This window comes from Dromiciops gliroides, chromosome 3, assembly GCF_019393635.1.
Source record: "Dromiciops gliroides isolate mDroGli1 chromosome 3, mDroGli1.pri, whole genome shotgun sequence".
Classification (NCBI taxonomy): domain Eukaryota; kingdom Metazoa; phylum Chordata; class Mammalia; order Microbiotheria; family Microbiotheriidae; genus Dromiciops; species Dromiciops gliroides.
In genome coordinates this window covers 318,936,512-318,952,484 of record NC_057863.1, presented here as the reverse complement: position 1 = coordinate 318,952,484, position 15,973 = coordinate 318,936,512, and the positions used below count along the sequence as shown (strand labels likewise).

At 39.9% G+C, this 15,973-nt stretch overlaps 1 protein-coding gene across 1 annotated transcript; it reads left to right on the top strand.

Moving 5' to 3' along the window:
* The first annotated feature begins 12,822 nt into the window (after positions 1-12,822).
* LOC122747530 (alpha-N-acetylgalactosaminide alpha-2,6-sialyltransferase 6-like) lies at positions 12,823-15,363 on the top strand. Its single transcript, XM_043993488.1, has 2 exons — positions 12,823-13,733; positions 15,279-15,363. Exons 1-2 carry the CDS (start codon positions 12,823-12,825, stop codon positions 15,361-15,363), a joined length of 996 nt encoding a protein of 331 aa, XP_043849423.1.
* The last annotated feature ends 610 nt before the right edge of the window (positions 15,364-15,973 follow it).

Genomic DNA, 15,973 nt, shown 5'->3' with positions numbered 1-15,973 from the left:
AGAAGACAAAGGTAAAGGTCACCATAACCTTTTTAGCTTAGTAAATTATATCAAACAACTTGACTTGTATTTTGCTACCTAGCACCCTAATTGGAACCACCTTCCTTTCATTCGAATTCAAATACGACTGTTGCTATTGGGGTAGCAAGAGTTACTCTTATCAGTTTCTGGGGATTTTCATCCATACTCCCAGTTTTGAAATGGAAGTATCAAAGGAAATAAATGATGGTAGCATTCAATTGATTATGAACTCCTCAAGGGCAGAGGCAGGGATTTTGCCTTTGTTTGTGTCCATAGTGCCTTATATAGAGTAAGCTTTTCATAAATGCTTATTTACTCAGTGATCTGAAATTGAGTCTCAGGATGTTTTTCAGACTGACTGCACTTGTAATTTTATTGATTCTTGGAACTCCAAGATGAAGAAGCTGACTTCATTAGTTTAGGTTATCACCTCCTGTGAAACTTGAGTCTTAGAAGTTTGCCTAGTGCCCTGAGAGATCAAGTGGCTTACCCATATTATCACAGCCTGTAATGTGTTAGAGATAAGACTTGAACCAAGATCTCCCTCACTCCAAGACCAGTCCCCTATCCACTATGCCATACTTCTAATCTGACTGCCTAAATATTGTTTTTAAAATGAGGTGACTAAAAAACCAACTTATTGGTGGGATGTAAATGTTTTAATGGAAATATCAGTATAGATAACTGAGGTAGGTCCATCTTGACTGCAGGGAGAAGTGTCAGAATAATGTGCAGGATGAAGAGACCTAGAAAGGAAGACTTTCAAGGGCAGATGGAGGCAAAATATTGCATACTAGAATGTTGGTGGAATGGAAATATCCAGATAATGAGGAAAGGGGGCATGTGCTCAACTGACCAAAAATAGAAACGAAACCCCCTAAACATTTGTATTCTAATCTTTGCTCTGTCATAGGCTGTGGCTCCTTAAGAAAGTCTCCCCTATCCATTCTCCTTCAGCTTTTCCATTTGGAAAAATGGATCCATTTCCTCAATATCATTGGGATAGTATGAGAATACATGGCATTGATACTTGCCTTGAAGCTTTATGAAAGAAACCAAGAAATATGATGTGACAGGTAGTATGGTATGGTACACTAGCTCTCAGACTCTTTGGCCTCAGATTGCTTTTGAGCTTTTAAAAGTTTTTGAAGAGGGCAGCTAGGTGGCACAGTTGAAAGAGCACTGGCCTTGGATTCAGGAGGACCCGAGTTCAAATCTAGCCTCAGACACTTGATATTAACTGGCTGTGTGACCCTGGGCAAGTCACTTAACCCTCATTGCCCTGTCCCCCCAAAAAAAGTTTTTGAAGATCCCTTTACACTCTTAAAAAATATTGAGGCTCCCAAAGAGGTTTTGCTTATGTGGGTTATTACCAGGGGGTACACTGATATATGTTTGTTGGTTAACCATGTCTTTGAAAAAAGAAATGTACACACAGCAAATTTTAAGTTTAATCAGAATTATTAATATTTGCTCCATCACTTTCTCAGGTATGTTGCTGTTAATTTAGTCCTTTCTGACTCTTCATGACATCATTTCAAGGTTTTCTTGGCAAAGATACTAGAGTGGTTTTGCTATTTCCTTCTCCAACTCATTTTACAGATAAAGAAACTGAAGCAGAGTTTTGACTTGGCCAGGTTCACACAGCTAGTAAGTGTCTGATGCTGGATTTGAACTCAGGTTTTCCTGACTACAGGCTTAGCACTCTATCCACTGTACCACCTAGTTGCCCAGGTTTAAGTCTAGATCTTAGGTCTAGGCAATCAACAAAACAGAAATGAGCTCTGATTTGTAATACTTAATAATTTCTCAGGTGTAAAATTCCATAATAAATTCTTGCCAGTGATAAGGACTGACTCCAGCATGCTCCTTTTTATATCTATCAATATTCATCAAATTAGAAATTAATCAATATTAACTAAATAATATTTATCAGATTAGGAATTAAAACAACCAAATTTAAATATAGGTAAATATTTATTTATTTATTAAAATTAATAATAATTAAATTGCATATTAACATAACTAACATATTTTGTGAAAAATAACTTTTTCCCAAAACAAAAAATACTGACACAATTGAAATTATTTAACACATTTTTTGTAAATCTATTTAATGTCTGGCTTAATTCAAGACAGCAGGATTTGCATATCTACTTCTGCATTCAGTCTGTTGTGATATATTGTTTTGGTTGAAGTATATGAAGAAAATCTGGGCTCACTCAGCTACATAGGTAAAAAGGAGAGGAATAGTTCAATAGGAAAATAATGAAAATGGGTTTGAATTTGCAGATACCCTGAGAAAGGACTCAGTAACCCTGAGAGGTTCACTACTCATACTTTGAATACTTCTAGAATACCAGATCTACTACTACACTTGAAGTCAGAAAAAACTGGATTCAAATACAGCCTCTGACAACTTCCTGGTTATATGATCACATGTAAGTCACCTTTCCCTTCTGACCATAAATATCCTCATTGGTTAAAAAAGAAAAAAAGATATTGACATTTGTGATTCTTTTCTCACTCATGATTTTCAAATGAGACGATGTATGTAAACCACTTTGCAAAAACTTTAAGTGGTTATATAGATATCAATTATTGTTTTAATTCCTGAAGGAAAAAGCAATACAGGGCTTTTCAGAGCAGACATCTGGAGAGAGGATTGTTCCAAATGATGGCTGGAAATAGCAATAAATACAGTATCTCACAGTTTCACAGGTATGAAATTCTGAAATCCTCCAAATTCCCAGGTTCAGGAACACATCATTGCAAAGGAATAATCTCAACCAAAGACTGTGGGTAGCCTTTTATAGAAACATGTAATTTTCCTGAAAGCTGCTATGTTATGAATTATATAGAGTAATAAGTATAGGCTTCTGATAATATGTTGTCCTATTTTGGGCTCTAATTTGTACAGCAGCGCCATGTAATTCCATAAAGTACTCTCTCCATGTGAATATACATAATATATTTAAGCGCCTAGCAGCAATTGTGTCCTTTCTCTTTTTTTCAAACTGTTTATCAAAGTAAAATGCCCCCGATAGAAGGATTCTTCTGCATGGTGCTGTGGGTATTGTATATTGGCTTTCCCAATTCAGAATTAAACAGTAGTTTGGATTAGATTATGGCAAAAGCTACAATTGTTGGAAAGACAGAAATTCTGCCATTTGTTTATTTTTTTTTTAATTAACAAATGACTGCCCTCTAAAAAAATCAATCAGTTGTTTCTTGACTCAGACTGCTTATGTGGTTTTTTTGTTTGTTTATTTTGTCTTGTTTTGTTTAAAACACCAACATTGTATTCATTGGACCCTTTCCAGAATGAGGCCTGTTAATACAAAACATTGTAGTTCCATAAACATTTATTAAAGCACCTACTACATGCCAAGCACTTTGCCTGGTGCTGGATCAGCACTTAGCACAGTGCTTGGCATATAGTAGGAACTTAGTAAATGTTGTTGACTAATTGAAAAGTATTCTACTGGGTTCTTAAGGAAGTATGTCTTTTATTCATTTCCATAATTACAAAACTTCACATCTTAATGAGACCTTACAGATTACTTAATTGACCACCCCATATTTTACAATTAAGGAAACAGAGACCCAGAATGGTGATGTGAGTTGTCTAGAAGTAAACCACTCAAATGTTCTGACTTTATCCATTTATTCTTTACTGTTATTCATTAATTCATTCATTCAACAAACACTTATTAAGAGCCTACTAGGTGACTAGGCACAGTACATGGATATTGATAGGTATCTTGGCAAATATTGACTTGGTACTGAGCTGAAAGTGCTGATGGATGAAGAGAATACTTTTTTTTAATGAGCTTTGCAATCAGTAGTGAATTTTAATATTGCCTGAGAACCTTCATGTCTCAATATTAAGCTTTGCTTCAAACTTTGATTAAATGACGACTACCTGGTTTTCAGCAAATAAATCATATTTACCCTGGGCATAAATCCATGCAATATCTCAGTTTCTAAGAGCTCCCTAAGCTTGTTATTTGAATCTAAACACAGCCCCTTGACTGTCAAGTGTGAGTCTCTTCCATTTGGTAATCACAATAGAGACTGTGGGGATGTCAACAGGTGGGATTTCTACATGCCCTGGGTGAGAGATGGCAGTCAGCAGGGATAAGGGCAGGTTCTGAGTCATATTCCCTGCTGGAAGATGACTGATGATGTTAAAATCATCAACTATGCATGGAAGTTTTAAGAAACATACTTATACTTAGCCTCTGGCAATACTAGCTGGCTAAAGCTATTGGCAGGCCCCATATCTGAGAGAGGGGGATAACTTGAAAAAATACTACTCTATTCCAAACTCCTAAAGCTGTGTCTCCCTACCTAATAACTATAAAGGAGTAGGGGGATGTGGTAGTACCAAACATATAGTTGATTCATTTCCTGGAAGGAAGATGATCTGCCACATGTAGTCATATCCAATAATTGGTGTATTTTATTAGTAACAGCCTTCCATGAAAGTCCTTTTCTGACATCTCATTGGAGTGTAGAAGTGACCATCCATTTTTTAAAATAATAACATTTTTATTTATAGTTTTGGGTTCCAAATTTTCTCCCTCTTTCCCTCCCTCCCCTATCCCCTACCTGAGGCAGCAAACAACCATATATGGGTTATACATGTATGATTATGTAAAACATTACCATATTTGTCATTTTGTACAAGAAAACTTGATTAAAAGAAAAAAATTAAAGAAAGTGAAAAATTGCCTACTTCAGTCTGTTTCATCAATATCAGTTCTTTCTTTGGAGGTGGATAGCATGTTTCATCAGTAGTCCTTTGGGATTATCTTGGATCACTGTATTATTGAGAATAGTCAAATCATTCACAGTTCTTAATCAAACAATATTGCCGTCTGTCTCTGCATCCATTTTTAAAGGCTATCCCAATGGAATACAATCTGGAACTCCAGTGGTTCCCGATTATTTCAAAAATAAAATGTAATCTCCTCTGTTTGTCATTTACAGCCTTTCCAAACCTGGCCCCACTCTTTACTTCCAGCTTTCGTACAAATTACTCCTTCTCACATGACCTTCTGCCTCCCATCTCTGTGCCTTTGAGGGTTGTTGCACATGCGGAATTGTACTCTCTCCTAACCTCCATCTAATGAAATCCTTCATTTCTTTCAAGGCTCAGATTAAATAAATTCTACTTTCTACAATTGAAGTATTTCCTGATCCTTGAAGCTAAAAATGCTTGCCCTCAAATATGATTTTCTATCTACTTGGTGTCTACATTTCTATGAGCATGGCATCTTTCTTGGTTAAATTTTAATCTCCTTAAGGGCCTGGATTTTTTTTCACTGTTGTCTTGGTATCCTTACAACCTAGCACACAGTAGGTAATAATAAATGGTTGAAGACAGGTTCAGTGACAGACTGCCATCCTGGGATCAACCTAGGTAAAAACCTGTGAGGCTTCTCGAAAGAAGTTTTGCTACCAGGGGATGATCTCTTGAAAACAGTTTACTGAGGAGCAAAGGGACTATGATTTGCTCCGGTTGATAATGTTTCCCCACTAATGAAATCAGAAATTTGTGAAGTTCTGAAGGTTTGTTTTTGTGCTGCCAACTGTGATCTTACCTTTCCTGCTAGGAGCAGGAAAACTAATAAAAGGTGAATAGGGTTTCATTCCAGTGACCCACCAGGTGGTGATGGGGCTCCTCTTTCCTGTGGGAATGTGGGGCATAGTGGCAAACTTCCAAACTTCATTTTTGCACTGTTCCCCTGCCTTAATTCCAATTCTTCCTATCAGTGTCTCCATACATCCTCCTCCTCGATACTGTATTTGCTTGCCTCTAACCGCAGAGATGTGTCCCTCCTTGTCCCAGGCACAATTCTAAGTGGTTACAGTTCTGGCTGGGGGCTGGAGCAGAGAGGAATTTTCGGATTTTAATTACGATATCCAGAAAGTATTTTTCCATTATAATCTTGTACTGGAGAAACTTCTAAAAAAGTACTCTATTGTGATATCAAGCTGCGAAGAAAGAGAAGTCAGTGGCCAGGAACAGAATCTACCTGCTATTCCTGGGCCATCAATGAGCTAGGAGCTAAGACTTTATTGGAAATAGGAACTTAGGGGAAAGTCAAGAAGGTACCATGAATTTTGAACAGGAAAAGAAGTTCAGTTGCCTAGGATGCTTCATTGAAGACAGCATGGGAAGGTCCCACAGTGAAAGCAGCATGGGATGAGCAGCCTCAGGCAAAGGAGTCAGGGTGGTATGTCTCTTTCAGATCACAACCTGAGGCTCAGATGAAGCTTGGAGGCAACAGATGAAGAAATCTAATTTCAATTAAGGGTAGGAGCAGTTGGAACAACTAGATGGTGTATTCCTTTCAGAAAGTCAGAGGAAAAGAAGAGAATAAATGGTTCATGGATTAGTTGGAATTTTCTGTGGCTAAGAACCACTGAGATTTCTGAAAGGATGAATGAGCATAGCATCATTAAGGTATAGTTTGAGTCCAGTCTCCACCATTATATAGATGAGAATACCGAGTCCCAGAGAAATGACTTGACTATAATTATAGATAGAGGAAATTGCCCCTTCAAAGCAGAGCCTAAAAACTAGAGAAGGGAAGTTTGGAGGCCAAACTCTTCTAGTCCTTTTTAATCAGTAATCCAGGCATGGGGATAGAATATTAGGGGATCTCAGAACCATGGATGTGAGGAATGGGGAATGGTCTCCTCTCAATAAGAATAAAACAGTCACCATTCAAATTACAATCCTCCAGACCTGTTTTAGGACAAAGGTCTTAGATCCCCTCCTCCCTCTCCAGCAAACAAAATCACATGTTTCTAGGAGCCCTGAGCTGGTCTCAATTAGGTCTGCTCCTGAGCTATGTCCATATAAGGGAGGATTGAAGAATTGTCCCTGTATCACCTCCTCCATTGGCTAAGAACCCAAGGAATAATTATGGAAATTAGGGTTGGGAATACCGCATTATGATTAGCTAGTTTTTGCACATAGATTATAACCCTTGAGTAACTGACCAGTGATGAAAAAGGGGAGGGTCCATTCATGCTAGGGACTAGGGGATAAAATAGAGTCTTCAAGGCTCCATTCTTTGCACCCACCAGCTGCACACTGGGTTGCCCATTCTCCCGAGAATGACAATAAATGAGCCTTTGACACATCGCCGCCGCTGAGTTTCAGAGAATTATTGAGCAGGAGTCGTTTTCCTGACAATGAACAACTTCAAAAAGAGTGAAAGGACATTGGTAATATCATAGAAGGTTAGCCTAAAGCCCCTGGTTTTCTGGCTGACTAATGGCAAGTTAGCTGGAGAAGTACAATTTATAAACCAATGGGATGGAGAGAAGGAACTGTCATCCTGCATCCAGATAAAGGGCCAGGAAGAAGGCTTTAAAAGAGACCAACAATTTTTACAAGTTTGGCAATTGGAATCCATCTTGGCTAGTGAAACCCCTCTGTGTTTCTAGAGAAAGAACTTTAATAGTATAAATGGAATTGCCTCAATATAATGTAAACATCTTAAAGACAAATTCAAAACCCATTTCATTTTGACTTTGCATGCCCAGAGCTACCACAATGTCTGGCACATAGTAGTTGCTTAATAAATGCCTAATGACTGATTTTTTTTTAAACTTGGGAAATACTCTAAACAAGGTGCTTGGATTACTTCAGGATTTCTTTTTTTCCCTATGCCTTCTGCAATGTATATAGGTATCTTTCACACACGAATATATTTTTGTCCCCAATTGAAATTATTTCCTTTTCACTGCTTACAAGAGGGCTCAGCACTTTTCCCCTATTCTTAGTCCTTTTTTTCTTTTCTTTTTTTTTTTTTTTTGTGTGTGAGGCAATTGGAGTTAAGTGACTTGCCTAGGGTCACACAGCTAGTAAGTGTTAAGTGTCCGAGGTCAGATATGAACTCAGGTCCTCCTGACTCCAGGGCCAGTGCTTTATCCACTGTGCCACCTAGATGCCCCCTATTCTTAGTCTTTATAGTAATGGGTTGCCTCTCCCACATCCCTGGACTGCAAATCTCAGTCTATCCATTTCCCAAGCTTTATATCCATTTCTTTCAGATTTCTTAATGCTGTCTAGAAGCTAGCCAAGGTCTTCTGATGCTGCAAAGTTTGTTTGAGTCTTTTCATATGGCTTAGTCTTTCACCTGAGTTGGAGGTTAAGAGGCAGTGGATCTCTGGGTTGTAAATTACCCTTACTTCTGAACCACAGTAGAGGCTTTAGCTGGATCTCCCTTGCTGCCAAAGAACCCATTACCTAATCTCCTTGTGTGCCTTATCTACCTTGATTCTTTACATTCCTCTGGCCATTCAAGCTGTTCAACCATCAATCAATTAACAAACATTTATTAAACATATTAGGTGCCAGTGAAAGGCAGTTCAGGGAAAATGACAGAGAGCTGCTTCTAAAGGAGGACTGGCTGTGTAATCCTGCCAAAAAAGTATCTGTGTGACCCCGGGTAAGTCACTTAATTTCTCAATGCCCAAGTGAACTAAGATTATAAATTGTAGGGAAGGTATCTTTATTCATTGAGAGAAAAAAAGTTCTTCCCCAGCAGTTCCCCATATCAATGTAAATAGATATAATTTTTGACGATAAACATCTTTATTTAAAGTTTTGCATTCCCATTTCTACCCCTCCCCTCTCCTTGAGGTGGTAAGCAATCAGATATAGGGTATACATGTGCAAATACCATATTAGTAATTTTGTCTAAGAAAACTCAAATTAAAGGAAAAAAATGAAAGAAATAAAGTGAAAAATAGCATGCTTCAGTCTGTGTACAATCAATATCAGTTCTTTCTTTGGAGGCAGATAGCATGTTTCATCATTAGTCCTTTATATTGTCTGTGGTCATTGTATTGCTGAGAATAATTAAGTCATTCTCAGTTCTTCATCAAACAATATTGCTGTCACTGTGCATGTTCTCCTGGTTCTGCTCACTTCACTATACATCAGTTCATACAAGTCTTTCCAGGCCTTTCTGAAGTCATCCTGTTCGTCATTTCTTATAGCACAATAATATCCCATCACCATTATATACCACAGCTTGTTTAGCCATTGCCCAATTGTTAGACATTCCTTTGATTTCTAATTCTCAGCCACCATAAAAAGAACTGCTATAAATATTTTTGTACAAATTGGTCTTTTGCTCTTTTGGGGGATGTCTTTGGGCTATTAACCTAACATTTTTCTTGCTGGGTGGTATGCACAGTTTTATACCCTTTTAGTCATAGTTCCAAATGGCTCTCCAGAATGGTTGGATAAGTTCACAACTCTACCAACAGTGGGTTTACAAATAGATACAATTTAAAAAAAAAATGTCAGACAGTATGTTGCCCTGTCTAATCCAGGTTCATAAGCTTCTCTGTAATGTAGCTAGAAATAATTAGGTTTCCATTATCTCTGATCTCTTAGCATATTCAGGTCACTTGCTATTTCATCCTTTTCCCTAGGCAGAACTCTTAGATTCCTATGCTCTGCCTTTACCTTGCCTTTCAAAAACAATCCCCTGGCATGGTTTACTGATTCCATTTTTTTTACTAGCCTTTCTATAGTCCAGCTATTAAAACAAGAAATCTTGTTTGAATCCTATATCTGCCTCTTACTAGCTGTGTGACCATAGGTAAGTCACAGGCTCTTGGTATCTGGGTTCCCTCAGTTATAAAATGAGGTATATTTATGCTATTAACAATATCTCATGGTGGTATTATGAGACAAAATGGAAAGGTATTGAATTGAATCTCTTTCATTGAATTTGCCTTTATACCAAATGTATCTCATTCTACCAAGTATCTCACTCTATTCTGTCTTTCTTCCAAAATGAGGCAGTGAATATTAACACTCAATGAATCATTTAAAATGTGAGTTGTAGTTTACATTTACTAAGGTATGAATAATTTTAGGGTACTGTCAATGTTCAGATAAGTAAATTACAAATATTTAGCTGAAAAAAATATTAAGCCTTGGAGCACTGGGTATACAAATACCAAAGTGAGACAGTCCCTGTCCTAGAGAAGCTTACATTCTAACAAGGGGAGAGAATATATATGGAAGTGTTGAGCAAGAAAGGAAATGTCTGAAGAATCCAGAAATGTCAGTAATAGGAGGGTGCCCTCAGTCTGGAAGGACTTGAGGGTCTGGAGTTTATGCTTTGTTTAGTGAACAATTGAAGGATTTTGAGTGGAAGGAGGAAATTACTGGATCTGTTCATTTCTAAGTTTACTATGGTAGTGGGTTAAAGGATGAATTAGAGGAAAGGTAAAGTTCAACTGTGGCATCATAGAAGAAGGCTACTGAATTAGTCCAGGTAGTCTAGACACTCAAGTGATGACAAAAGGAATGGAAGAGAGGCTATGGCACAATACAAATTGAAGAGGATGAGCAAGTCTTCATAAGTGACCAAAGATGAAACATATGTGACAGGAAAGATCTAAAGATAACAAACACCTAAGTTTCAAACATGCAAGCCTAGGCAATAGATAGTGTCACTAATAGGGAAGTGAGGAAAAAAGGAGACTTGGATGAAATACTAGAAATCACTCTGGAAAATGGTGAAGGTCAAGTGTTACCAAAGCAGGTAGAACCATTTTCCTAAGGGAAGGTTATGCTTTCAAAAGAGTTGGATTGTTTTTGTTTGTTTCTTTGTTTTTTTTTTAATACAGGATAGAGTCAATTAGATTATATACTTACACATGCACACACAATATACATAGGTTTGTATGTGAGCACATATATATACATACATATATATGCATATACATACATACACACATACACACATGTGTATGTGTGTGTGTGTGTATATATATATATATATATATATATATATATATATATATATATATATATATATATATATATATATATATACAGATACAGGTACAGGTATGGCTTTTAATAACTTTTCCATAACCTGTTAATATTGATTTCTCTTCCCCTATAGTATCCTATAACAGAGAATTTCTGAATATGTTAATAGAAGGAGGAGTTTTACAGATGTTCTGTAAGTAGGTTGTTGGAAAAAGTTGAATTGCATTATTTCTATTCTCCTAATGTGCTCTTCAATTAACCAGTCAACTAATAGATGAGCATTTATGGAAGCTCTACTGTGTGTCCTGTGTCCCCATACTTTTCTTATTTGTTTTTTTTCTATTCTTCCTGCCATCCCCTACCCTTAACTGAATTAACATGCTTCCCATTGTTGGAGTTTCCTTCTCTCATTTAAAAACTAATCTTAGAACCTTGTGAGCTTGACTCTGGAAATATCCAACATTCTGTTAAATGATCATTCATGTTTATATGATGATTACCAATCTATAAAATACTCATTTTCCCAACAACTATGTACAAGATAGTGTATTTCTGCTCTAATTTTATAGATGGTTAGCATCTTGTCCAGCATCAGAGGTTAGCATCTTGTCCAGCTACAGCTAGTGAGTGACAGACATGCTCACACCCACAGAGTGGTAGAAAGAGGATTAGATTTGTCAGTTGGATTACTTATTACCTCTGTGACCTTGAGTAAGACACATAAACCTTAGGATCCCAAGCTTCTTTATTTATAAAATGAAAGGGTTGGACTATATGGCTTTTATAGTCCCTTCTAGATCTTAATGTAGGATCCTCTGGCTTCAGTCCCCAATGGTCCATCCACTATAGAATATATATAGAGTGGGGACATGCTACCTTTTAGTTCTGACTCTTGTGCTGCTGTGGGGAAGCACTGACAAAGAGACCAGGTTCCTTGCTACCTGATCACTGTCTTTCTGAGTTGTGTAGTCAGTTGTCCTTTGGGGAGGAAGTAGGCTTGGGCCATTGATCAAAGACTTTCATAGATGACAAGAAGCACCTCCATCAGATTTTCTGACAGCCATAGGGCTCTAAACTTGGCTGTAAGCTACAGAGACTTGTTTATTTATTTAAATTTTGCCAACCAAGCTCCCAGGTTTTCACAACTCCCTTGCATTCAGTAATGGAAGGCTCTTGCTGCATTCGAAAGTTAATTTTATTTCAAGTCATCTTAATCCTCATAGCAATGAAGGGTTTAGTTTTAATGAATCAAACTCATGACAGACAGGAGTACCACCAGGGAACCAGCTGGAATGTGATTCATTTGAGCACCAGACTAAGTGTTCTTCCAGAATGCTGAACAGTGGAAAAATTGAGGAAGTATGAGAAGACAAAGCAGTGCATTATGTCCGGATGTCATAAGGAAATCATAGAACTAAATGAGGCTAGAAAGATAGCCATTCACAACACAAAAGATGGGGTTTTTCTCCATCCATTTTAGATATATGTATTTACTTCAAAGCATGATGCAGAGAGAATCTTATCTGTTCTAACCCTAACTCAAGAACTCTAGGTTAAAATCAGTGCTACCCAAGGGTGTGCTAATAAATGTTTAACAACCAGCTCTCCAAAAAGCAAGACAATATTTTAAGTTTAATCTGAATTATTCAAATTTTCTCCATCATTTAAGCCTAAACTATCAACGAAACAGTAAGTTAAACCTTGGTGAGTATTGTTTGACTATTTCAGAGAGATAAATGCTCACAATAAAAATCCAATAATTCTAGCACTACTCGGGCTCTGGCTCGGGCTCCAGCCCTGGTTGCAGCGGAGCCTGGGCCAGTAGAGGCTCCGGGGTTGCAGAGGCGCCAGGGGCCCAGCAGCAGCGTCATGTGAGCGGGACCAGGTACAGGCACTTCCCGGTGGAGGTGTGACCCTTTTCCCCCCTCCCCCAGGTGACCGGAAAACTGCTCCCATCCCAAGACTGCTGGAAAGACATGGATAAAAATAAGGGCCAACGATCAGTGGCACTAGGAGCCCTGTTTGCGCTCATCACCCTCCTCATCCTCTACAACTCCAACAGCGTCAATGGCGTCTTCTCCTATAGTTCTCTTCGAGGCTACTTCCACCGGCCACCCAACCTGAAGAAGTGGGCTACTGCCGACAGCTATGTCCCAGTCCTTGGTAACAAGACACTGACCTCCCACTGTCACCAGTGTGTGATCATCACCAGCTCAAGTCATCTTCTGGGCACAAAGCTGGGAGCAGAGATCGAACGGGCAGAGTGTACCATTCGCATGAACGATGCGCCCACCACAGGCTACGAGGTGGACGTGGGTAGCAAGACCACCTTTCGAGTTGTGGCTCACTCCAGCATGGACCGTGTACTACAGAAGCCCCAAGAGTTTGTCAACAAGACCCCGGAAACTGTGTTCATCTTCTGGGGACCTCCCAGCAAAATGCAGAAACCCAATGGCAGCCTGCTACGCGTCATCCAGCGGGTGGGTCTTACTTTCCCCAACATGGCCGCCTATACCATCTCGCCCGCTCACATGGGTCAGTTTGATGACCTCTTCCGGGGTGAGACTGGCAAGGACAGGGAGAAGTCTCGATCCTGGCTGAGCACAGGCTGGTTTACCATGGTAATTGCTGTGGAGCTCTGTGACCAGGTTCATGTTTATGGGATGGTACCACCCAACTATTGCAGCCAGCAGCCCCAGCCCCACCCGATGCCCTATCACTACTACGAACCCGAGGGGCCAGATGAATGCGTCACCTACATCGAGAATGAGCAGAGTCGCAAGGGCAATCACCACCGCTTCATCACTGAGAAGAGGGTTTTCTCCTCCTGGTCTAGGGCCTACAACATTACTTTCTCCCATCCTTCCTGGACATCAGGTCTCAGAGGGTAGGTTCCTGGAAAATCAGGGGGAAGGGGGTAGGTCCTGGCCAGTTGGGACTCAGGAGAATTCTACTGTCCAATCAGTATCTCAACTAGTCAGTCTTGGAGCCTCTTCTAATCATTCAAGGCATGGAGGGCAGGAACTCCAGGTTATTTGGCATCTTTGAGGGTATCTTTTAGCCAATCAGGGTCTTGGAGGCATATCTTAGCTAAACGGGGACTGGGGTACATTTCCTAATGAATCAGGGACTTGGGGTATCCTCCAGCCAACCAGGGCTGTGATCCCATTTCTAAGTTAATTAGAGGAGGAGGACATATGACCTTCCCCTTGAGACCTTAGTTCTGATTTCTTTGGCCCTGAGGTGTTTTTCTTACTGCAGAGACTGAAGAAGAGAGAGAAGAAAAAAGAAAAATGCCCTTTGCCACAGGCACAAGCCACTTTGGATGGTCTTGGTTTCCCCTGCCCAAGCCTGGGCCTGCTCTCTCAGCAAGTCCTCTATGTAAAGCAGGACACAGCCTCCCCTTTTCTCCAGTAGCTGGCTTCATTTGGTCCTAGCCTGATGGGAGAGCTGAGCATAATCCTTAGCATTTCTGTGGCCCTGTAGTTTCCAGGGGCTTTTTTCTTTACTCCATAGAACTTGGAAGTGTTTGCTTCCCCCCCCCTTCCCTGGCACTCAAAATGGGAAGAAAAGAGAGGGAAATGATTGTATGCTGTGGGGGCTGAGACCCTGGGTTCTAGTCTCAACTCTGCTGCTAATTCACTACTAGACCCTGGGCAAGTGACCTTTCCCCTAGGGCTCTCATTTTCTTCCTATATAAATGGAAGGGCTTGGACTCAATGATTTCTAATGTCTCTTCCAGCCTAGACATTTTAGGATTCTATTGCTGACCCCATGCCCTTTCCTTTCTCTCTCTTCTTCAGTTCCCATTCTAATTCTGGTCCTGGGCAGGCATGGGTTGGAAACTAATTTCTTAAGAACTCTGCTCTATCAGGATAGACAAAGACTTCTCCCAACCACTCCCCCCCTTGCCTGTCCTTCCAATACCTCTTTCTCCCCAAGGCTGTGATTGGCAGGGAAGGGAGGGAAGTAGCCCACTCCTGAGTGGTTCAACATCCAACTAGATTCACCCCCTCCTCCCCTGCCCCCTTACATCTGCTAAAATCTCCTCAACAATTAAATCGACAGTGTCTCCTCTCCTCTTCTCCATTTGTTCCCCATCCCACTTCCCCAATTCCATGATGTCTCAGTCTCACCTCAGTGAAGTCCTCTTCCCACCTGCCAAGTGTTTTTCTGCTAGTTTAGAATGGATCTTACAGCTTCAGGCTCTACTTGTACCCAGATTCCAGAAAAAGGAAATGGAGATTCCTACTTCAGTTATAATTTTGTATGGACGTCACATCTGTCTGGAGGGTTTCAAACCCTACTAACCAAAAGGCCAGCTAGCTGCTCAAGTAGTAGGAGAGGGAAGGGAGAGTGAGAGATCACCTGAGTTCCAGGTTCCCTCCCTTCTGACCTGGCACTTAATTGCTGACTGTGTTTTTTTCCCTAGGAGAGCAGCCCCAAAGGAGCTGGCGGGGATAGAGTGGATGTCCCTAGCTACTCAGTCTGCCGTCTTGTTGCAAGCAGCAAGATGAAGAACATGAGATGTGATAAAGCATTCCTGGACTCGTCTCTTTTGAGGGTATCTGGGGGTTGCATGAAGAACAAGGCAGGTTCAGGACAGAGGCTAGGCTAGTTCTTGGGTCAGGGAGTGGACATTCTATTCTTGAGTGGCAGCACGAGCCTTCCCATCACCACCACCACCACCCAATTTCCTTAGCCCTGAAAGATGGTTTTGTAATGGTTTGTACAGGAATAAATATTATTAAGCTCAAAAATAAATCCAATAATTGACTCTCATAAGCCAGTAAGAGTTAGCTTCAATATGACCCTGGTGCCACCCCCAACCCACCAAAGCCCAAGTCAGCTCCTAACAAGCAGATTGTCCTAAACTTTGTAATGGACCCAAACTAGAGTTTGTCAAACTAGAGCTGTTAGGGTGATGGCCTGAAACCAAGCAGGATCTCTTGTTATAATTCTGGAATGGAGCACCATGTCTATTACTGCCCTGGTCCTGTCCCAGTTGAATCTACTTGTTCTTCTGTTTCACTCAGTGCTTGTCCTTTCCAATAAATTATTTCTATTGGTTCAAGCTTCCTGACTTTTAAGTAAACTCAAACTATAATATAGGATACTATTTCATTT

Coding starts and splice junctions, on each gene's coding strand:
- LOC122747530 (XM_043993488.1), top strand. CDS start 12,823: ATGGATAAAAATAAGGGCCAACGATCAGTGGCACTAGGAGCCCTGTTT. Junction 13,734..15,278: donor TGGACATCAGGTCTCAGAGG/GTAGGTTCCTGG, acceptor TTTTTTCCCTAG/GAGAGCAGCCCCAAAGGAGC.